At 37.8% G+C, this 24,106-nt stretch overlaps 4 protein-coding genes and 1 pseudogene across 4 annotated transcripts in view; 2 read left to right on the forward strand and 3 right to left on the reverse strand.

Moving 5' to 3' along the window:
- The window catches only part of LOC149040194 (tRNA-queuosine alpha-mannosyltransferase-like), a 14,019-nt gene extending 1,270 nt beyond the window's left edge, over nucleotides 1-12,749 (reverse strand). Inside the window, exons 1-3 of the mRNA XM_089181527.1 lie at nucleotides 12,452-12,749; nucleotides 11,131-11,298; nucleotides 33-220 (exon numbers count right to left, since the gene is read on the reverse strand). Of these exons, the coding sequence (XP_089037653.1) occupies nucleotides 33-220; nucleotides 11,131-11,298; nucleotides 12,452-12,714 (619 nt within the window). The 5' untranslated portion in view covers nucleotides 12,715-12,749. The remainder of the gene's footprint in view (nucleotides 1-32; nucleotides 221-11,130; nucleotides 11,299-12,451) is intronic.
- LOC149040195 (uncharacterized) lies at nucleotides 4,860-8,964 on the forward strand (annotated as a pseudogene).
- Nucleotides 12,750-12,996: 247 nt separating the features above from the next.
- Nucleotides 12,997-19,841, forward strand: LOC149040196 (uncharacterized). The gene is made up of 7 exons (XM_089182977.1): nucleotides 12,997-13,123; nucleotides 16,253-16,347; nucleotides 16,885-16,965; nucleotides 17,397-17,449; nucleotides 18,144-18,321; nucleotides 19,130-19,288; nucleotides 19,693-19,841. The coding sequence occupies exons 1-7, from the start codon at nucleotides 12,997-12,999 to the stop codon at nucleotides 19,771-19,773; spliced, it is 774 nt and encodes a 257-aa protein (XP_089039103.1). The 3' UTR covers nucleotides 19,774-19,841.
- Nucleotides 13,474-15,922, reverse strand: LOC149040197 (uncharacterized). Its single transcript, XM_089181449.1, has 2 exons — nucleotides 13,639-15,922; nucleotides 13,474-13,513 (listed from the first exon to the last, which is right to left on the reverse strand). The coding sequence occupies exon 1, from the start codon at nucleotides 15,794-15,796 to the stop codon at nucleotides 13,643-13,645; it is 2,154 nt and encodes a 717-aa protein (XP_089037575.1). The 5' UTR covers nucleotides 15,797-15,922; the 3' UTR covers nucleotides 13,474-13,513; nucleotides 13,639-13,642.
- A 253-nt stretch (nucleotides 19,842-20,094) lies between the features above and the next one.
- On the reverse strand, nucleotides 20,095-23,971 carry LOC149040198 (uncharacterized). The gene has a single exon (XM_089182976.1). The coding sequence runs from the start codon at nucleotides 23,879-23,881 to the stop codon at nucleotides 20,915-20,917; it is 2,967 nt and encodes a 988-aa protein (XP_089039102.1). The 5' UTR covers nucleotides 23,882-23,971; the 3' UTR covers nucleotides 20,095-20,914.
- Between the last annotated feature and the right edge of the window lie 135 nt (nucleotides 23,972-24,106).

Genomic DNA, 24,106 nt, shown 5'->3' on the forward strand with positions numbered 1-24,106 from the left:
TTAATAGGTTAAAAGCTTCTCATACTGCTCACCTTTGTATTCTGCTGTACCCATTTCAGGTTCCATCAAAGGAAAGTGCACAATCCTGCATTTTGGTCTGATTATTTGGTCTAATTCCTTGGGTCGATTATCTGGCATTAGTTTCAGAAAGCTTTTGATAGATGATAAAAATGATTCCATGTTGAACTGTGAGTTAAATACCACTACATCAGCAACAAGACTGTCGGAGAAAAATCAAGAAATTAATTTAAACCTTAACATCCTACAAGAGCATGCATGTTCTCCATACTATTATCCACTCAGTGGATAAGCAGACGTAAATTGGCCGCCACCAAGAGTTTTAAAGCTGACATTTTGAATGTTATAGCCTTTCATCCTTCACTCCGATGAAGGGTGAATCCTCAAAATGTCAGCTTTCATACTCTTTACAGTGGCCAATTTATGCTATCAACTTAGTTGATAATACTAAATTGTCCTGTTATAGTCTCTCACCAACACAGCACCACAGTTTCTTTAGAAACTTATCCTCTTTATACTCCATACTGTTCTCCATATATTTTTTAAAAGGTGAGATGGGAAGAATTTGTGATACAATCAAGAGCATGTTTATTTGGTGATAATTTCTTTTATTCTTATGACATTATTGTTTGATTCAGGAGTGATTTGTATTGGAAAATTAGATAGTAGTCACTCTTAGGGGTCAAACAGTCAAACAAACACAATCATGCAAACAGAAATAAAGCTACATGTACAAGTAACAAAAAAAGTTAAAATATTGATGACTTGCTAGAGAGAGCAAGTTAAAATAAGTAATAGCAATAATTATTATAATAGTAAAGGTAAAAATAATGACAACAACAACAAGAAGATGGAAAAAACAAACACACAATGAATGTAAACATGTCTTGATGATAATAGACACCTTCGCGCATTTCTACATATTGATTACCTCATTTGAAACAGTCCCAAAGAGGATGAAACAAACACTAATACAAACATTGAAAATTTACTACAATAAAATATGGTTGCTTATGTACAGCAGTATCAAGATTACAACTTTCAGACAACATGGATCAGTAGCACGCTTGTCACGTACAAATTGAAAAATCACGGATTTGCTTGAACTTTTAAAAATTTCTCGGCGCACAATGATCAGATCTGCTTGAGACTTTTCACAATTGTTACACATGTGTTAAAGACGGTTTTGGACTAAACAGAGGTAGAATAAAGGATCTCTGAAAATATTGAATCGGAGCCGAATTGTAAAGTTAGCGACAAAAACATGGCGTCACGCGTAACATACGTCGGCTTTACTATTCACTGTTTTCCTGTTTTTGAAGCCTCGTTTATAACCGTAAGACTTAAGAGATAATGAAAATAATTCCTTTTTAAGCAAAGTGGCAACCAAAATCCTGAAAAATTGAGCTAAATCTTTCTTAAAATCAACGAAAAAGTTCACCACTTGATGCGTCACGCTTTAAAGCTTAGGAGAGACAGATAATTTTAAATTCATTTTGCGAGTCATAATTCCTGAGTTACAGAACAATTTAACCTCAAAATGCAATGCTCATTAGTTGATTTTCAATTTCTTTTCGTTTTTTGGTGTTTTTGTTGAAACTTTGTCGAGATATGAATTTTGTTTTGCGTCCGAAACAGTTGGCGAGCGATGTGATCTGCCGCGCGATAGTACCAGTAAATGAATTTCTTAGTCGAATTGTTTGCGACAAGTGCACTGGAGCATGTCAACTTTGACTTAAATAAAATGCTCAAATGACAAGCTAAATTTTGGTACCAAACTCGATCGAATCCGTTAAAAGCCGACGAAAATATTAGCATTTAAGTTCATCCGAAACATTTGGTCTACAATTTTGATCCTCAGGAACATACGCGATCGAATTTATAGCAAAAACAAGCGCGACGCGTTTGTCATTTTGACGGCTTCCTTTACTTCCAAATCATTTCAAAGTCTACTTAATCAATAAGGACTGTTTCAGATTTCCTTATTGAGAATTATAATAAAGTTCGGATATAACGCGCGCTGTCATTGGTTGAAAGAGCGTGCTCCATGAGAGCTGAGCTAAAGCTGTCACGCCATCTGCCAAATTGTACCATGTTCAACCTTTTCCGGGACTTCTTTTTAGCTTTATTCCGATAATTGAAAGTTAAATTTCGGAACAAGCGAGCCGGCAAGTAGTAGAAAAATCAAATAAAGGTTTGTAAACATACCAGGCGCCGTAATTTACGTTATTAAAACGTGACCAGATACGAAAATCCTCAAAGGAAAAACAAAATAGACATTCCGAGTTTTAAAGATTGATTCACGCTCAGTTAGATTGCAAGCTTACGTAAGGAAACAAAAATCAAACACAGTTAACATTCATATAGTATATAAAGTTCAGTGTTCAAAAACAAAACAGAACAAAACAAAAATGATGAAAAATATAACCAAACTGGCATAACTGTGAAAATTCATTCTAATCATGACAGAATATGATCATGCTGAAGTCCATCGCGGCTCGCTCATCATGGCGATCTCCGGTCATCACAGTAAAGCAAGCCTCAGAAACTACATCGGCCGCCCTTCGAGTGAAAAAATAAGAGCTTGTTCTGATATCCTTTCCGATGCGTTGAGTGGAAAGTCACATCTGTCACTGCAGCCGAGTTTTGCCGCGCTGTCATCTCGAGCGATCTTCATGTTTCGGTGAATTCGGCTGTCGTTCATTCAAAAAACACTCGCCTTGAACAGTTTGTTTTCTACCTTGTCATGTGAAAAAACTCGCGTGTTTTTACGAGCCATAATTCGGCTGAAGTTCACTGAACATTTCACTTCAAGATTCTGTATTAGAGACTTAAAAACTTCAGGCAAAAGTGTTAAATTCGACCTGCCGAACTATTTTAGTTTGTTAACTATCGCAGAAGGTGAACTTTGATGGTTTTTTAACTTTGATGGTTTGACACTTTTGACAGCTTTAGTCTTGTACAGCCAATCAGATTATTTGAACCATTCTAACAGGGATTATGATTGGTTTATTGTAGCGTACTTTATGAGAGTTTTCAATAGAGTTTATAATAAAGCTCGGATATAACACGTACTGTCATTGGTTGAAAGAGCGTGCTCTATGAGAGTATAGAGCATAGAACTGAGCTAAAGCTGACACGCCATCTGCCAAATCGTACTATGTCCGACCTTTTCCGGGACTTCTTTCTAGCTTTTCTTTCGTTAATAAAAGTGAAATTTCGGAACAAGCGAGCAAAGGTTTGCAAAAATGCCAGACGCAGTAATTTACGTTACTATAACGTGAGCAGAGACAAAAATCCTCAAAGATAAAACAAGATAGACAGTCCGAGTTTTTTTTAACGGTTTCACGCTCAGTTAGATTGCGAGTTTACGTACGGTAATAAAAATCAAACACAGCTAACACTTATATAGTATATTAAGTTTCGATTTAAAATAGAAAAAACAGGAATCATGAAAAATATAACCTGGCATAACTGTTAAAATTCATACTAATCATGACGGTGTCAGAGCGACTTAAAGTCTATCGCGGCTAGCTAATCATGGCGATCTTCGGTCTTCGCAGTGGAGCAAGCCTCAGGAACTAAATCGACTACCCTTCGAGTGAAAAAATTAGAGCTTGCCCTTATTACCTTTCCGATGCGTTGAGTGGAAGGCCAGATCAGTCACTGCAACCGAGTTTTACGGCGCTGTCATTCCGAGTGATCTTTTTGTCTTAGTGAATTCGGCTGTTGTTCATTCATAATACACTAGCCTTGAACAGTTTGTTTTCTACTTGTCATGTGAAATAACTTGCGTATTTTTGTGAGCCACGATTGGGCAGAATTTCACTGAGCATTTCACTTTCAGATCCTGTATTAGAAACTAAAAAACTTCAGGCAAAAGTGTTAAATTCGACATGCCGAGCTATTTTAGTTTGTAAACTATTGCAGAATATGAACTTTGATGGTTTGACACTTTTGACAGCTTTAGGCTTGTACAGCCAATCAAATTATTTGAAACATTCTAACAGGAATTCCGATTGGCTTATTATAGCGTGCTTTATGAGTATAGAGCATGCTGACGACAACGTTGTTCGCTTTGGAAATAAGATTTGTTTTGAAAATTGAAAGTAATTCTTGGGGAATTTAACGGATTCTTTATTATAAAACAAATAGAGAAGCCTTGACTGTGCTCTGTTCTGTTGTAAAGCACTTAGGAAGCGGCTAGAGCACTCAAGAAGTAGGAAGTAAATAATTATTTTTTATCGCTAATGACACTACTTTAAGAGGATTTTAATCATAAACCGATAATACTCCTACCGAACAGAAGCCAAAAAAAAACTCGAAAATAAAGACAAAGTAGTAGATATGGCTGCATGGTCAGTATTTTCAGGCTTTTTCTTACTTAACTATTTGGAGCGGCGATTAACGCAAGGGAGGTAGTACGCGCACTCAAAAGCGAAAAAATTAAACTGCGGACTGGATTACCTCTAAAGGTTCGTACCTAAGAAAAGAAATGTACAGGCAAGTTAATTTTTTCGGTCAGCAGATCATAAGGACGCGTATTTTTGAGTGTCACACAGTATCGAGAGTTTTACGAGTGAAGTTTTGAGGCTTGTGTTAGAAGTTTTTATCAACATGAACAAAGTTATCTGCGTACGGACCACTGTGGAAACACAATAGTTTCAATTATTCAACCTTGCAATTGTGATAACAATGTTTTTACCAAATTCAAACTACACATTCTAAATATACCTGGTCGATAAGATTTCTGGCAGGACATTTTTATTTTGTATTCTGTTTCAATACTCTATCATGTGAAATCAGTTACATTTAACTAATTTTAATTGTGTCACCTTTTCATAATTTCAGTATTTGTAAAAGGAAGGAACATCCAATTGAAAAAGGACGTGTTGAGGCTTCAAACTCAACTTAAAAAGTGTCAAAAAAATCTGACGTCTACTGAAAAAAAGGAAAAACAAGTCAGACACAAGCTAAGGGGGACAAGATCTGCTTCCTCAAAACTAAAACAGAAATTACAGGGCAACAGTGAAATTGCCAAAAAGGGGTATTCCCTTGTGGAGACATTTGCTCATGGTCACAATGGACACAACCAAAGGACCTTGATGTTTTATGGCTTGTGTCAGATACATGCAACATGCATCTTTGTTATCATATCAAAAGACACCTGTAGCATTACATCTGATTTTCAATATTTTGTTTAATTGTAGCCCCCCAACAAACTTCATTGTCTCCCCAACTACACTTTCTGACTGGAATGTTCTCTTAGGTGAAGCCGACAAACTAATTTTACGCAAGTGCTTTTCAAATTCCAAGTATGATTTTCATCTCTGGAGTGATGACTCCCACAAAGGAGGAGAGGAAGAGGAGAGGAGAGGCACGTAGTGGGTGTTCACACCTGGTGTCCCCTAGAGAGCAAGTCACGAGCTTATGTCCTTGCAAACAGCCTAACAGCAAGCGGGTCTGGAAAACACCAGTATGATGTAGATTACCACGCTGTAAAAAATGAATATGATATTACCAATGTTTCAGGGTTGGTTGGGGACAATGCTTCTACCCAAAAGGGAAAAGTAAATGGTCTTTTAGCTAACAATGCCAGAATTTTTGGAAAAGAGATGTTTTTTGTAGGATGCTACCCACATGTACTAAACATTATGCTGAGAAGAATGTGCCAGGCTGGGTTTGGGGCCAAGGGTGACATGAACAACCCCCATGTTTTACAATTACTCTATAAAATATCTTGGCTCCATCATGAGCGTCCAAGCCAATACAAAGTTATGTATGTTTCTCTTGGTATTCTAAGTAAAGAGCCACCCCTTCAACAGACATTCATCGACACAAGGTGGACATATTATTATGAAACTCTCCAGTGGTATCTTAAGTATGGAAAAGCTTGTTTACAGCTCGCTGTGTCTCCTTGAAAGATTGCCAAAATCAGATAGCCACCAGACTATTTGGCAAGATGTCATTAAGCTGAGTTCCAGTCCTATGATTCAAGTTGAAATCAAGTTTTTGTTTGAATTCCTTGATAAGTTTATCATCCCATCTCTGAATACATCCCAAGCTAGTGATGCAGAACTTGGATTCTCCAGTGGTTACCTAGCAAGGTTATGGCCAGCAACTGTTCTGAAGCACCATGAAACTTTAAGTAAAATGTTGATGTCTCCTGCAGAATATTTTCCTTTAACATCACAACAGGTGAAGATGTCATTGAAGGACCCAGCAGCTATCAACCATTTTCACAAACAAGTGCAGAGGCCAATGTTACAAGAAGCAATTAAAGTAATCAAAGATCGTGGAGCAGAGTGGTTAACTTTTCCCAAGTTGTTTGGAATGGGAGCTGATCAGAGATACCAAAGTCCTTTCTGGCATTCAGTTTTAAAGCTTCTTGAAATTCCAGTCAGATCTGAAAATCAACAAGAAAAGTCAGTGAACAATCTCTTTCATGTGCATGGACAGAACATTCTAACATTGGTGTCTAAGGATAGAGTTGGATTGATTAAATGGGCCACTCTTTGGAAATTGATGGAACCACAATTGCTGAGTGAGATCAAAGAAATTGCTTCATCACCACACAGCTCACTCATAAGTAAAGAAGCCACTCCAAACCTGTTTGAGAGAAGAAATCTAACTCTTTATGGAAAGATAAACATAGTTAAAACACTTGGGATATCTAAGTTAATTTACTCAGCCTCCGTGCTCCCTGTTCCAGATCACTATATCCAAGAAATAAATAAGCTAACTTTCAACTTTATTTGGGCAGGAAAACCCCCTAAAATAAAAAGAAACACCATAATTGGAGAAAAGAAAGATGGCGGTTTGAAAATGTGCGATTTCAATATCATGGAAAAAGCACTCAAAATAGCGTGGATCAACAGAATTCAAGATGACTCACAAGCCTCCTGGAAAATTATTCCTAACCAGCTCTTACACAAACATGGTGGTCTTGCTTTTCTAACAAAATGCAACTTTACACCAAGCACACTAGACCTCGATGATAAGCTTCATGCATTTTACAAAAAAGTGTTAGATTATTGGTGCGAGTTCAAAATCTCAACGGGCATCGATTCCAAAATAAATCCTAAAAACGAAATAATGTGGAATAACAGAAAAATTCTTATAGGAAAAAAACCTGTCTTTTACCAAACTTGGTATGACGCCGGTATTACTAAGATAAGCGACATTTTAAACCAAAATCAGAAATTTTTGAAGTGGCATGAATTTGTCACAAAATTTAATTTAAATGTGCCTTTCACCACATACTATAGCTTGGTCAACGCAATCCCCAAAGACTGGAAAGCTATTCTTACAAACCCTATTCCAAACGTCACACACGCGAACACTACTGTAAACAGCCTAAGAACCAGTTCTATTTACTCTTCTCTTTTAAACACCGTCTTTGTTCCTCCCACTGCCGAAACCAAAATTCTACGCCTCGGATTTATAAAAACTACCATCAAGAACGTTTATCTTATGCCATTTAAAGTAACAAACGAAGTTAAAATAATAATGTTTCAGTATAAAGTGATTCATAACGTGCTTCCAACTCGCGCCACTCTTTACCGAGACGGCATTTCAGAGAGCCCCTTATGCAACCTATGCAATACAGAAAAACAAACGTTGCATCACCTATTAATAAACTGCACACTAATACTCGACTTCTGGATTCTGTTTCAAGACTGGTGGAACCAAAAAACAAATGAAACAATAGCGTTAACCACAAGTCATATACTCTATGGCTGGCATTATAGGACAAAGCATTGGCAAGTCCTAAATTATTGCCTATTGTTAGCCAAATATCACATTTTCTGCACAAGCCTTTGAGGAGACATCTTAGATTTTCAAATCTTCCTACTGTTCATCGCGGGAAAACTTGAAATCCTAAAAGAGATCGCGACCGCAAAAAAAGAACTTCCGAAATTTTATCGCACGTGGGCTTTTTTACTTTAATTTTTCATACTACTGTTGTTTTTAGGTTAGACTTATACTTAACTTCATTTTTGAGACCTGTATGTTTACTTGTGATTGTCTTTTAATTGAAAAGAACTTTGTAAACACGCCAACCGTAAATTAAATAAATGTTAATAGTACTGTAATACATGTATCGTAATGTAGTGTATGCATAATTTGTGTAAGTATAAGTATCAGTAGTGTTAATAGCAAGTACAATGTAAGTGTAATTAATGCTGTAAGTAGTGTAAGTGATCGTCTTGTAAATAAAATTGTTTAAAAAAAAAAAAAAACCTGTTTGAGTTCTATGCCAAGCACATTTTCAGTCTTCCAGTTAACAATGTTCTTGCTGAAAGACAGTTCAACCTTTCTCAACTGTATCTTAATGATAACATGTCAGAGTTATCAAAACAGGCCTCAATCACATATGTTGAAAATATTCTGCATAGTGGAAAAACCAACACCAGGACCACAGAAGCAGCACGTGAAGTTCACGAAGAAAGAATGAAAGAATATACCCAAATGCTCACCACAGACGTTTTGCAAGAGGCAAGAAAGAACCTAAACAAGATTAGAGAAAACTGCACACATGGGCCACTTACTACAAAGGATGTTTACCCTAGAGCTTGGGTAGAAAAGAAAGAAAACAATAACTTACCAGAAACAATTCAGTCACTAAAAGCAGATGGTCGCAAACTATAACTTCAATGGAAGGCTTCTGCCAAGGGAACATCTGCACTGGAGGGACAGAGGTCATTCAACCCAACAGTAATTGAGGGAGTTACCTGTACACCTGATGGACAGGTTCCAAGACTCATGCAGCTAGTGGCACTAAAGGTGTGGAACTATGGGGAGGAGCTACCAATTTATGATCTACCAAGAGAATGCCAGTTGTGTCTACAAAATCTTCCAAATGTCTTCCAGCCTCCAACTACTCATCTTTCCACATCCCACATGTCTGAACATGTTACACCGTTGCCTGCACATGAAGAATAGAGTAGTCATGAGGGGTGGCTCAGTAATTTTTAAATGTTTTAGATTTGTAAATATAAGAATTTATTTCACCGACCACACTGCATGAAATAAATATATCTCAGCATGTATGCATTTTTACACACAGAGACGCATCTAATAATCGATTAATGTTTCAACACAACATGTTAGAATTAACCTGGTAAAAGTACATTGTATATGCCATGTGAGTAAAGTGAACATAGCTTAATATCTTAGTATATGTACATGTAGCATGTTAGCTTTTTGGTTTACAATATTGCAACTGGTTTTACAGGGTAAAAGTGAAGTGCATGGTGCCAAAGTTGAGACATGCATGTACAATCATGTTGTATTGGATCTTGAATTAAATGAATTGAATATTACATTCAAAATGAACAGTAGGTATAAGAAGCTGTAATGTATCTGATTTTAAATTGTTATGTATGACTGTTAAGCTTTGTAGAATATTGAACAAACACTGAATTGCTGTCACTAAATTCCAGCAGTTTAAGAACATAATAAATGTAATATTTAACTACATGTAAATTATATCATTATACTGTTGCACACGTATAATTTAACATATCACTAACAGTATGTAACTTTTAATGTGATAAGAACATGACTTATGTATAAGTGTTCTTGTTCAATAAGCATAATATTTTGCACAGGAAGGGCAAATCAAAGTGATGTAGCCAATGTTATGTTGCACATAGTTAGTGTACAATGATTAACAGTAATAAATTTAGAGTGGAACACTGGATCTGTTAAAAATGTGCCAAGTTTATTATCCTGTCTTTCCTTATTCTGTGTAAAAGACAAGTAATACCATTCTGACCCGTAATTAATCCTCTCTCCCCTTTAAACGTCTTTCTTCTACTATTAAATATATCTACATCAATGGAATTTTTCTTACATATACCTGAACTGGTCATTACAAGTTGCCTGTCAGGCAACTTGTAATGACCAGTTCAACAACCAAACTTTAACTGGACCTATACTAATTATTGAATATGCAGTGTGGTCGAAAAAGAATCAGTGTATTGATCAATCCTCTACATTCAAAGTGCCCAAAAGAAATGAGCATTAATTTGACAATCAACTCAGGCAACTTGTAATGACCAGTTCAACAACCAAACTTTAACTGGACCTATACTAATTATTGAATATGTAGTGTGGTCGAAAAAGAATCAGTGTATTGATCAATCCTCTACATTCAAAGTGCCCAAAAGAAATGAGCATTAATTTGACAATCGATACCAGTCAAACATCATCTCCATAAGTAAGTACCAATGAGTACCCGAGAAGTGATTGATAATTTGTTCTTGGTTCCCGTTGACGATTAAACCGGATTTCACTCTCGATCTCGAGTGGGCAATATTGAAAGTAGGCTAATTGACCCTTTGTCACCAACATACCCCAAGATAGGGGTCAAGATAACTTAATTTATATTCTTACCTCATGCATTGTGCGCTTGCTGTACTTTCGAGCTGCTCTGAGTACATTACATCAGTCGATATATATTCACTCCTCAATAGTATCTTGAGCGCGCGTCAAAAAAAAGTGAATAACTTTCAAACGAACAACGATGGACTCCAAAACTCAGTTTGCCTTGAAAACATGATGCCCACTCCTAAACTTGTACGTTTCGAAATTCCAAATAATAAACACCACGCGCAATGAACAACAAAACAGTACAAAAAATTCGAATTTCTACCACTTGGTTGATGAAAAGGAAAAAAATAAAAGGGTAGAATCTTCAAATTCGTCGCAGTCTTCCCAGTTTATGTGTTAAACTACCTGAGACTTCGTGTTTTGACAAGATATTCGACGGTAAAGTTTTAAGAGCGTTAAGGAGAGAAGTAAACACAGGAGAGGGCCTGTTCTGCGCATGTCTGAAATTTTCCTTAGCTCATGTGCATACGCTGTTCCGTGAGGCCTAACTACACTCAATCCCCTTAAGTCCAGCCACAGTAAAACTGCCTTGATGTACACGTCCTAGAGTCAATTGGGAGTTCTTATCTTAGGCCAGAATCTAGAAGGTGTACATCGCAGCACATAGGCTTCTACTGCTCATGTCTTCTGCTGTCACTGCATAAATAATATGAAATTTTTAAATTCATTTAATTCATTTAAGTTTCTATTGGTAATTGTTTTCATTGTTCTCACCATGACAAAATCTGATTATATCCATACTGAAAGTCTCTTTCCTGTTGCTTCCTGACTGGGTAAATAAGCTGATTCTCATGGAAGTAAAGAACTTTCTTTAACTGAGTAAGATCTGGTCTCAGTGCCATTAGTTCTGCTAAATTCAAGACAGAGCTGGCAAACAACACCCTCAAAAAGAAACAAAATACAACAAAAATAAGAATAAAAAAAAACCAACTCAAAACTCTTTGGGCAATTTAAGGACAATGTACAGTATGCATTACCAACTGTGGGAGTAATCTAGGGGGTTTTGGTAATTTTTTCCATAAGCAGCTGTGGATGGTATAAAGGGCATCTGTGCTTGAGCATACTTGTCCATTACATCCAATCTGAACTGATTCATCTATAGTAGTTGACAAATCAACTCACTGGAAGTGCAATCATTGGTTTACATGCTGGAAGTCAAGGGGCATGATCAATATGAGAAAATGAGTAGCATGAGAAAATGATAACATGAACCTTCCTTGTTCTTAAACTGAGATAGAGCTGGAAGTCCATTGGCTGAAGGTTACAGACAAGACAGATGAATCTTCCTTGTTCTTAAGGCGTTAGAAGGGGGTAAGATATTTTGAGGAATGGACATTATTCACACAAGTGGATTTGAATTGCCTACATTTAGGTCCATCTGTCTCACTGGATGTTGATTTGCAGAGGAACACATTTCACTCTAATGCATTAAATGAGGGTATTAAATTTTGACAAATCAATGCAATTTACATGGGTTGACCCAACTCATCATTAGCTAGGTTGATTCACAGAAGAACACAATAAACACTCATGTGTTAAATGGGGGTATGCAATGTTAACAAATCAACATGATACATACATAAATATATATATATATATATATATATATATATATATATATAAAGAGTAATTTGACTTACGTAAGACAGTGCTCAATACATAGGAGTAGAGCGATGTATATATTGTGGGAGGAAAAAGACAAATGAACTACCAGTTCATCGCTACAGACCTGTTTCAGGTCTATATATATATACATACATATATTATATATATGCAGCATGTCCCCATACATCAGTTAGTGACAGATTGGTTGTCTGTGCATGAAAGTTCAATTTTATGTGCTGAGCAGTTGTAGGAGGCCTTATAGACGGTTTTTCCTACATACGTTATTCAGCTCTGTCTCTGCGCAAGTATAATTTTCGACATTCTTGACCAGCTGACGCTTCTTAAAAAACACTAATATGGATCCCTGGAATTGTGTGGGTTTGTGCAGAAATCTCTCCAAATTCTTTAGTAAGACTTAAAACTTACTCACTTGTACGTGCTGTTGCAAGCAGCCGGTATATTCTGGTAAAAATAAAGTGCACTAGTTCTCATTCTCCAATGCCATTTCTTCGCAGGTAAAGAGTACAACTTGCAGCCTGGTACTTCTTTAATGAGCAAATCAACTAATTGTTTGTGCGATCCACCATAGAATGGCTCGATAAGGAGGACTATTCCCTGGTGGACATCACAGTTTTCTGTGTTATCATTGCCAGACGAATCCGACGGTTTACCATCGTACGACGACAGCTCCATCAGGCAAGCTATATGGAAGGTTCTAATTGTCAGGGGAGATCAACGGCTTAGGGAGCCATCAGGACGTTGCGGACGGAAAAGGCCATCACACTTCCCTTGTTTTTAACAATGACATGATTCAATGTCTGTTTTCTTTTCCTTTTCCAACTTCTCTACCAGCTAATGCTACTCACCCTCATCTTCATCGCCTCGTCCGCCATCTTGATTATTTAGCATGTAAAACGCATGTCCAACTAGGGAGAAAATTTTAAAATTGCAGGCTCATGTTATTCTAGTTTCAAGATGGCGGCCCAATCGAGCGAAAACGAATTAGAATTTCCATTCAATACCAGTCGAGAATTCGAACTGAGACTTGGAAGTAGTTTTCATTCTAAAGGAGGACCGAAAACGGCCTTTCATACAATCAGATGTGAGCTCACTTATTTGTCACTTTCCATTCTTTTTCGTGAAACAAAACCTTTTTTCTCATGCGCATTGACAATTGACTACATTTTCAAGTTGTGAACGAACAGCTGAATTCAATGATTTTTTTCGTTAACATATTCATTTACACTTTCCTATTTCGAAGTAATTTTTTTTGTCTTTATTCCCTAAATATTCTGTGGAGTAATAGTGCGTCGAAAAATTCTTTAAAACCCCAGGTACAGCTGTTGTTCAACAATAAGCTCAATAAACCGAAAATATTGTATTAAATAGTAAATGATCATGTCTTCCTTGCTGAAAATCATGAATTTTGGCCTTTTTATCCATTTCAAACTTTTTATCAATACAGACCTTCCAACCCCCATCACATGCAAATCTGGAGGTTTTAAAAAAAAAAGCCTAGAGAAACCTGGAGATTAGGACCTCAAACCTGGAGACTTCAAAAATATGCGTCAAATAAAAACAACGACGACAGATTATTTGTTTCAGAGTATTCCTTACCTTCTCAGTGTTCTCTGTTGTAGTCTTTCGCTGCCTTTTTTGCAGAGCTGAGAAGATTCTCATCAGGGTTGAACTTAAAACACGGTGAGGTTTCCTCTGGGTACTGCAACTTCATTGCCAGTAAATTCGATAGAGTTCCCTCCAGTTTAAGGGAGGACCGACTATCTGTTTTGTTCTTGCGAACCATGCTGAACAGCCTCTCCTCCCCTGCATTACTGTGTGGCAAAAGTACAACCAGCTCTGCCACCTTCTGAAGATGGCAAAATCTTTTTGCTGAGGATTCAGGAATTACCATTTGTGACATGTACCACCAGAGAATGTCTACTCTGTAATGGAAAATTTCCTGATCATTAACTAATCCATCAACAACTTTAGCTTCCTTCCAAGCAATCACACCAATGTCTTCATCTGTTAGAGACTGATAATCACGAAATTCATCATACATCTCATCAATGTTAACAGTGTTCAAGGCTGATTTGAACCTGGATAGAAAGTATTCTACACTCTCCCATTTTGCCTGACTACGTTTCTGAACGTTGATCCATCTTGCATGCTTCAGCAGCTCATCAGTAATAGGAAACTTGCTCAAAACATATTGGAAGGCTGCCTTGAAATATTCATGTGCTGCTGTTAAGAAACGAGTGTAGGCTGTTTGAGATATTTCCCCTTGATTAAGTAGCCTCTGTAGTGTAAACTTTGTCGTCCCTCCTAAGTGAATTTCTGCAAGGGGTATATAAATTGTTGGATCTTGCAAATTAATTTCATTAAGTGGTTTCTTCATGACCTCCACCTTGATAACACGATTTCCAAGAGTATTTGCAAGTTTTATGACAGAGTCATAAACTATGTGAATGGATGGCTCGTCTGACTGCAAAAGTTTGTTAAAATTTGTAAACAGTGGGATGGAAGCATTGTGAAAAAACAGGGAAACTTCTGTGAGTGGATTTTCAAAGGCTTTCTGTAACCTCTTGAATCTCGCATCACCAGCATCTTCACTCAAAAAGTATGACTTCAATCCAGTATACTTTTCAAGTGTGCGTTGAACGCAGCGTTCTAAAGAAAGCCACCTGGTAGAAGAATGCTTCAGTATCTTACCATACTCCTGGTTACAAAACTGCATGTACTCAAGTAGGATCCCTTTCCGTTTTGTGCTTTTATCAAACCAGTAATACTGATCAATAAGAAGCTCTTCTGCACTGATTCCTATAATCTTTGCAAATTCGTCATGAGCTCTACTTGCTGCAATGTGCGCCAAATGGCAAGGACATCCCAATACATAGGTCTCTGGATTTTTTGCTTTGAAGTGGGATGCCAAAGAATTGTGAGCACCCACCATTGAATTAGTGTTATCTACTGAAAGGCTGACAACCTGATTCCATGGTATTTCATCAGTCTCTAACTTTTCCTGGACAACACCAAAAAGAGTTTCTGCTTTTGACGCATCCCTGCCACTTGTCACACACATATGATAAAAATGAGATGTAACAGTTTTGGCTCTTTCTACATCGAAAATTCTTACGGTTGCTGGATTCATCTTTTCAACATCTGTATCACTCGACCCATCAATTCCAATACTGAATGGATGTTTCTGACAGTGCTGTACAACATATCTGTGACAATGTGGTCCCAGAGCCTTATTGATGATAGCCATAGTCTTTGTTCTTGCACATCCATACTGCTTAGCAATTTCACTGTCTGGAAATACTGCCCTAAACAATGGCCCAAGGTGATCTGAAGTTGCAAGTGGGAGGTTATGCTGGATCAGAAAATTTGTTGTTAGGACTTCTGCTCTGGTAACTGCACTTTGTATAACACTACCGCCTGAACCAAACATGCCCGCTACTGATGGCTGATTTTTCGCTGCTTTCGTCGATAACTTGTGAGATTCTGTATTACAATGATCTTTCACGTCTTTTAGACCCTGGTGGTCACAGCGTATTGTCTTGAGACAAGGCACACAATAAAAAGAATGCTTGTCGTTTCTTACTGCTTTCACGGGATATAAATTGCTCCACTCAACCTTAAATGTCGTACGATACTTAGCTGCTCCAAGGGTAGCTGGTTTCCTTTTCTTCGCGGTAGATGGCTGAGGTTCCGAAGTATCAGAGTCATTTTGAGAACTTGTTTCACTCTCGTGTGCTGGACGACGAGTAGCCATTTTGAAATTTGTGTTCGATGGTTAAGCTTTCCCAGAAACCTTAGCGCACCGATGTTTCATTAGAATGAGGCTGGCATTGGGCTCATTCTTCGGCCGTGTCTTGGTGCGCCCGCGATCCTCTGGTAGCGGTGAGTAACCTGGGCGCAACAAGACACGACTGGAGACTGAGCCTAGCATTGGCACCATTTCCCTCGCAAATTAGTTTTGATGCCTGATTCGGCTGTTATGAGCACAGATTTTTTTGCTATTCCTTCATACCTTCCGGAATTGTTTGGCAATTTTAAAACTTTCTGATTCACCGTGAGATTAAGGGGCAAAACCGTGAGACCGTGAGTTGACATCCCAAACCGTGAGTCTCACGGTCAAACCGTGAGGGTTGGAAGGTCTGTCAATAAGTTGTGTATAACCTAATTTATTCATTTGTGGTTCAGTTATACATTTGACATTTTACCACAGATGACTTCAAACCAGCCTCAGTAGACACCTCGAGACCGGCAGAGCTTGTTGTAGGTGACAAAAATGAGGTCAAAGTCACTGTTCCTAATGTACAGGTATTATATGAATTCATCTAAATGCTTAAAAGTTAATGGCTGCTGTTAAATCCCTTTAGTAGCCATCTTTCAAAAGTGATATCCCTCAAAAGTTGTATTTTTCACCTAGAAAATAGGAGTAACAGGGTAACCAAACAACCTCTTTGTACAAACACTGAAGGAAAAAGTTGAATAACACAGCCAGCTCTAACTGTGAAATATTTTTTTTTCTTATTAAAAATAGTGCATTATTTTTTTTGTTTGATTTTCTTGATTTTAAATGGCCCATGTATGTTTTAAGTTAAAAAAAAAAAAGATGTAGCCATGGTTCAAAAGTGAAAAAAAAAAAAAAAAAAAAAAAAACTACATTCAAATGGGACAAGAGTCTGAAGACCTTTAGAAGTTTATGGGTAATAATAACTGTAGATTTTTATTATTATACTAAGCTCAAATTTTTAAAACTGTTGAAACATCATTGACAAGTGTATCTGAATTACTTATTTGTGTCATCTTACTCAAGGTCTTTCTTTATATTGATATTCTTGCATAATTTTATAGGATTCTGGTAACACTGTTTATCGTGGCTCAGAAAGAAGTTGTACGAAGGAATTTATTTTGGTGGTAGATAATGAAAAAAAGGTATAAACCTACAGTAATTACATTGTTTTAATAGTAATGATGTCTATGTAGAAGTTTGTTTTGTTTTTATTGTGGAGGCCTTGACTAAACAGTTGATGTGCTGGACTCTGAGTCAAGAGGTTCTTGTTGGAGACCTGGCAAAGTCAATGTGTTGTGTTTTATGGGCTGAAGACACTTTACTCTCATCATGCTTCTCTTCAATAGAGTAGAAAATCATGCTAGCAAACTGTCAGGGAAAGCTGACCAAATGTCTGGGGGGTGGTAAATACTTGCCGGATCATCAGGATCACTTGGCTTGAGAACAGACTTTACCTTATGCCTGGCTACCTTGTTTTCAATAGGCAATGTGATAATAAGCAAAATTTTTGATGCAATCTCTACTAAGTGGTAGTTCTATAGAATGATGTAGCTCCTGTATCAATTTCCTTCAGACATTTACACTGGAGAGAATTGAGTCTACTGTTCCTCAGCTCAAGAAAGTTAGGTAAGCTTAAAGCTTTAATATATTTTGATACATGTCTTTGATGTTTTTTTAATTTAAATTTAACTATGATGAACACACACTGCTCAGTTTTCATGTTATTATAATCATGGTAGTTCCATTTTATTCTTCTTTTAGGTTTTGTTTTATATTTGTTATCATCCATCACACTCAGAAGGCTCCTTAACCTTTAACTCCTAAGATCTGCATATGAATTCTCCCCTCTAGCTGCTACACATTTCCTTGTTTGTGTTACCCTTTTGCTGGATATTATAGAGAGAAATAATATCTTAATCACTTCTGGGAGTTGAAGGGTTAAATGCATATTATGATATAAAAATACTATAATAGCTTATTAATAAAAGTAGATAATTGCAAACTTTTCAAGTGTTAAAAGTCAAATCCTGCCATCATCAATTGTTGGTTACAGATCAATCCTCAAGACAGCTGTAGTTAGAATCCTTCTGGATGGTTTATTCCTCAGATCCAAGGGCAAATAATCTGACAAGATGAAGATGAAACTCTGTTTTCAGCTGGATACGAAAGTTTCTGAAGTACAGGCCAACTTTCATATCCAGCCAAACACCTGTTTTATCTTTATCTTGACAAATTTTTATCCCCTGGGTCTCTGAGTACATGTATAGTTCCATTGAAATAAACTATTTTTTTTAACATGTGGATGCTTCGTTATTGTTAGGTCATCAAATCAGTCAAATAAACCTGTGAAGCTTCCTGTTACTCCGTCAACTGCAACTCTCACAAAAACACAGAAAAACAAGACCAAGAATAAAAAGAAACCAGTGGAACAAAAAACAACTAAACAGTCTGTGTCTCCTGCCAAGAATACCAGCATACCTGCCCCCTCTAGCTCACAGGTAACAGGTTTTACTTGTGGCCTGAGGTACATTATCATTTGGTGAAATTATATTCTGGTTTAAACAGTCAGACTATGAGTATTCTGTCAAAATCTTCAAGCTCAGTTTGTCACTCTAGTTGCCAGATTTCAGGGAAAAATAAAAGAAATTAATTTGTGCTTCAAGAATATTTCTGTGTCGAATTCACCGCATAAAGTTATTTTTACTTAATTTTTTTGCTTGATTTTTGGTGATTATTTTTCACTCGGTTGTCAGACTAAAATGGGAAAATTCAACTGCTTGTGACACAGCTATTGTGAGTAGTGTAATGTTGGTTAGATTTTATTGCCAGTTCATGTATTTGGTTGCTGCATGGTGTTCAAGGTTTTTGTTAATTTTAATTATTTTATATTAATTTAGACTTGTTTAATACATCCAATGAACACTTGTGTCTGTTATGTAATTGTTGGATATTGAATTGTTTGATTGCATTTGAGGGATCATTTACCCTTAAACTTTAAGTGTGACTAGCATATAATTGCTCTTTATTTAATAATATCACCCCTGAATCACACATTAATGTCACAAGATGGATGGAAAAGATCACCAACATAAGAAGTTCCTGATTGTTAAGCAAATTCTCCATGTCGGCACCTTAAGGAATGTGTTGAGACTAGTGTGGAAAGTATGAATACTGATGTTTGGATGTGAAGGGTCAATGCTCCTTTTTTCTTTTATTTGTTTCTTTTATATTTATCTTTTCTTGCAATGCTATTTATTTAATTTTTAATTATTTTTTGTTTTGTTTTTTTCTGGTCATTTTGCTAAGGAGGTGAATACCATACCAGAAGAAGTACCAGTACCAGCTGAAACAGAATCTGGTTCTTCGTCTTCCAGTGATAGTTCAGATGTGGAAAAAGATGGAAATGAGGATGATGATGAGTTTGATGACAAAGATGTTGAAAAACTGAACAGTCTTGTCACCAGTGTAAGTTTGATACTCTTGTTCATCAAATATTCATTGTTGAAATATTTTGATCATCATTATTAAGTAAATGACTGTTATATTCTTGGAAGAATATTGTATTTCAGGTTTTATCTTTCTTATGTCTAATCCTGGGGGCATGGTTTCCTCAATTTTTTTGTTCTTATTATGTCTGTAGTCATTTAATGAATCATGCAATTTTCTAGCTTGTTTGTTCAATTGTTTTTGCATCATCTGATCCAGCATAGACTTTTTTGGTTTGCTCTTTTGTTTGATAATAGCTCAGATCATGATTAATTAAAGTTTAGTTTTGAATTTGTCATGAATAAAACAATTATTAATTAGCCATCTAAAATAAGTCGTGAGTCATGAACCTTCCATTTTCTCTTGGAAACCTCCTCAACTAGATGGATGAAAAAGAGTTTGCAACAAAGAAGGAAGGTTTTAACACACTCTGTAAGTACTTTCAAATTATTTTTATTGCATGATCAAGTGATCCTTTTTTTAAGCTCGCATAGGGACTGAGGTACAGGTACTGGCATGCATTTTACTTATTTGCTATTTTTATTTGATTTGATGTATTTTTCTCTTTTGGTTATTTATTTATTTTGTTATTTTTTGGGATATTTTTGGTAGAAAGGGTTGGAAAGGGGAAGCACAAAACAATGGATTTATTACATTACAACAGCATGACCAACACAATGAAACAACATGAATGAGACATGAAACTTGTGATGTAATGATTCATATTCCTTGCAATTCAATTCAATTTTGATTATTGCCTTTTGATTTCAGTTATTACAATTCGATTATGCAAAATCCTAATTTTTATTTAATTCTTATAACATGATACACAATGTTAACAACATACAACCGTACACCTTTAATATGAATATACATCATACAAACTTGAGGTAACCTAATCACACTGAAACAATTATTTTAATGGTAAGTGGGGGATGTTAAATAGCCTATGCACTTCTTGTAAAGAGAAGTGAATGTAGCTCCTGGTTTTGTGGTCTGATCATTTTTCCAAAGTTCACAAATTGGGTGCATCTCCCAAATTTCTTGTGGAAAGAAAAGTAAACTGCTCAATGCGGTCTGGCTTAGGTTCCCTGTAAAGTGTTGTAAAGTGCATTAGAGCTTATTGATATTGAGAGTGTGCCATCTGCTGGTAAATACATAATTATCATCACTATCATTCTAGTTTTTTTTATCTGGTTTTAATAATCACAATCGACGACACTAGGAGCAGGCATTTCATTTGTTCAGTGTTATGTTACACGATATGCAGCAGGTGTAACAAAGTCGGAAAGATATAGAAAAGCCTGCTTGGAATTAAACTAACAAATTACACAAAAAATTAATTTTTTCTGACTTCGTCTACTATCTTATTATTTGGTGTATATTTTCTTGAGTTATTATCAAGACGTTGCAAAATGTAAAATAAGTTCTGCTAGCCTGTGAGTAGACCCTCCTTTTAAGTGTTTCGGTGCCTCCTTCATCCATTTTTATGGGTTTGATTTGTTTGCTCCAAAAAAAACAAACAAACAATATAAAACAACAAACCAAATTAAATAGAAATTAATCAATCGTGTTAATCGTAGCCGTTTTGCTTCATTGATGATGTCAGAACTTATGAGTCCTCTGTTCCATTGCTTTGAAAACCTTTAATCCGATCCAAGCATCCAGAGCAGCGTATTCAATCTGTTCCAAGGTCAGCGGAAAGTTTTCCCAGTTGCTTATTGTCACCCGCTTACTCTTTGCAAGTGTGATACCAAGAAAACGTTCCGCCAATGCCTTTAATCCTACTTTTTGCGTAGATGAGGAATGAGACTTTGCCACGTCTTGTGTATCGACGATTCCATAGCACACCAAGCCTCGATCTCTTCTGAGCTTAGACACATCTTGCTTTATAGCACTACCGACTTTCAAGACTGTGGCGTCTTTTAGAATTGAGACAAGCAGATTTGGCAATTTATTCATGTGATGAAGGTGCAGCACTAAGCAGGATGTGTCGACTCCCAGTTGAAGAACGGCAGTCTTGTTCTCGATGCCTCCACGCTTCTTGCTTACGAACTGAGGCTTCCACTCCATGTCGAAGCCAACGGCTGAAGCTGAACAATCTGTGATGTGTGTTCTCAACCAGGTCTCAGCTTCGTGTACGTTTTTTGTGTAAACGACCTGGACTCCTGCAGCTTCGGCAGGTTGTGTTAGCTCATGTTTTGTTGTTTCCACACGAGAGAACTGCTTGGTGGATGGATCACGAAGATGTATTTTTTTTCGCGGCTGCTCGGTAACCTGTAGGCTTCGCCGTGAGATAACGGTGTGCGGGAAGCTGCCAAACTTATGAGTCCTCTGTTCCATTGCTTTGAAAACCTTTAATCCGATCCAAGCATCCAGAGCAGCGTATTCAATCTGTTCCAAGGTCAGCGGAAAGTTTTCCCAGTTGCTTATTGTCACCCGCTTACTCTTTGCAAGTGTGATACCAAGAAAACGTTCCGCCAATGCCTCTAATCCTACTTTTTGCGTAGATGAGGAATGAGACTTTGCCACGTCTTGTGTATCGACGATTCCATAGCACACCAAGCCTCGATCTCTTCTGAGCTTAGACACATCTTGCTTTAAAGCACTACCGACTTTCAAGACTGTGGCGTCTTTTAGAATTGAGACAAGCAGATTTGGCAATTTATTCATGTGATGAAGGTGCAGCACTAAGCAGGATGTGTCGACTCCCAGTTGAAGAACGGCAGTCTTGTTCTCGATGCCTCCACGCTTCTTGCTTACGAACTGAGGCTTCCACTCCATGTCGAAGCCAACGGCTGAAGCTGAACAATCTGTGATGTGTGTTCTCAACCAGGTCTCAGCTTCGTGTACGTTTTTTGTGTAAACGACCTCGACTCCTGCAGCTTCGGCAGGTTGTGTTAGCTCATGTTTTGTTGTTTCCACACGAGAGAACTGCTTGGTGGGTGGATCACGAAGATGTATTTTTTTTCGCGGCTGCTCGGTAACCTGTAGGCTTCGCCGTGAGATAACGGTGTGCGGGAAGCTGCCAAACTTATGAGTCCTCTGTTCCATTGCTTTGAAAACCTTTAATCCGATCCAAGCATCCAGAGCAGCGAATTCAATCTGTTCCAAGGTCAGCGGAAAGTTTTCCCAGTTGCTTATTGTCACCCGCTTACTCTTTGCAAGTGTGATACCAAGAAAACGTTCCGCCAATGCCTCTAATCCTACTTTTTGCGTAGATGAGGAATGAGACTTTGCCACGTCTTGTGTATCGACGATTCCATAGCACACCAAGCCTCGATCTCTTCTGAGCTTAGACACATCTTGCTTTATAGCACTACCGACTTTCAAGACTGTGGCGTCTTTTAGAATTGAGACAAGCAGATTTGGCAATTTATTCATGTGATGAAGGTGCAGCACTAAGCAGGATGTGTCGACTCCCAGTTGAAGAACGGCAGTCTTGTTCTCGATGCCTCCACGCTTCTTGCTTACGAACTGAGGCTTCCACTCCATGTCGAAGCCAACGGCTGAAGCTGAACAATCTGTGATGTGTGTTCTCAACCAGGTCTCAGCTTCGTGTACGTTTTTTGTGTAAACGACCTCGACTCCTGCAGCTTCGGCAGGTTGTGTTAGCTCATGTTTTGTTGTTTCCACACGAGAGAACTGCTTGGTGGGTGGATCACGAAGATGTATTTTTTTTCGCGGCTGCTCGGTAACCTGTAGGCTTCGCCGTGAGATAACGGTGTGCGGGAAGCTGCCAAACTTATGAGTCCTCTGTTCCATTGCTTTGAAAACCTTTAATCCGATCCAAGCATCCAGAGCAGCGAATTCAATCTGTTCCAAGGTCAGCGGAAAGTTTTCCCAGTTGCTTATTGTCACCCGCTTACTCTTTGCAAGTGTGATACCAAGAAAACGTTCCGCCAATGCCTCTAATCCTACTTTTTGCGTAGATGAGGAATGAGACTTTGCCACGTCTTGTGTATCGACGATTCCATAGCACACCAAGCCTCGATCTCTTCTGAGCTTAGACACATCTTGCTTTATAGCACTACCGACTTTCAAGACTGTGGCGTCTTTTAGAATTGAGACAAGCAGATTTGGCAATTTATTCATGTGATGAAGGTGCAGCACTAAGCAGGATGTGTCGACTCCCAGTTGAAGAACGGCAGTCTTGTTCTCGATGCCTCCACGCTTCTTGCTTACGAACTGAGGCTTCCACTCCATGTCGAAGCCAACGGCTGAAGCTGAACAATCTGTGATGTGTGTTCTCAACCAGGTCTCAGCTTCGTGTACGTTTTTTGTGTAAACGACCTCGACTCCTGCAGCTTCGGCAGGTTGTGTTAGCTCATGTTTTGTTGTTTCCTCACGAGAGAACTGCTTGGTGGATGGATCACGAAGATGTATTTTTTTTCGCGGCTGCTCGGTAACCTGTAGGCTTCGCCGTGAGATAACGGTGTGCGGGAAGCTGCCAACACACTTGGTGTGGCTGGTGTCTTCCTGTATCTGACGATGCCTTGTTTGTGTAGTCATACCAAGGTCCTTGCTATCCGCCATGGTGGTGGCTAAGAAACTAAGTAAGGTGAAACACATGTGCCCCTAATTCTAGCACAATTTGTTCATCACGCGTTGTTTGAGCAGTCCGAAGGCTCAGGTCACAAAGGCAGGGTTACTAAGCTAGTTTTCAACGTTTTCATATCGTTTGTTGTGGTGAGCGTGAATAGATCGTTTTCACTCACGTGACCAATTCCTTGACTACTGTTGCTACGCCGCCATATTGGTGTACCTCAATTGTAAACAAACTAGTAGCGTCCTTCG

The sequence above is a fragment of the Pocillopora damicornis genome, chromosome 9 (genome assembly GCF_964200805.1).
Source record: "Pocillopora damicornis chromosome 9, jaPocDami1.2, whole genome shotgun sequence".
Lineage (NCBI taxonomy): Eukaryota > Metazoa > Cnidaria > Anthozoa > Scleractinia > Pocilloporidae > Pocillopora > Pocillopora damicornis.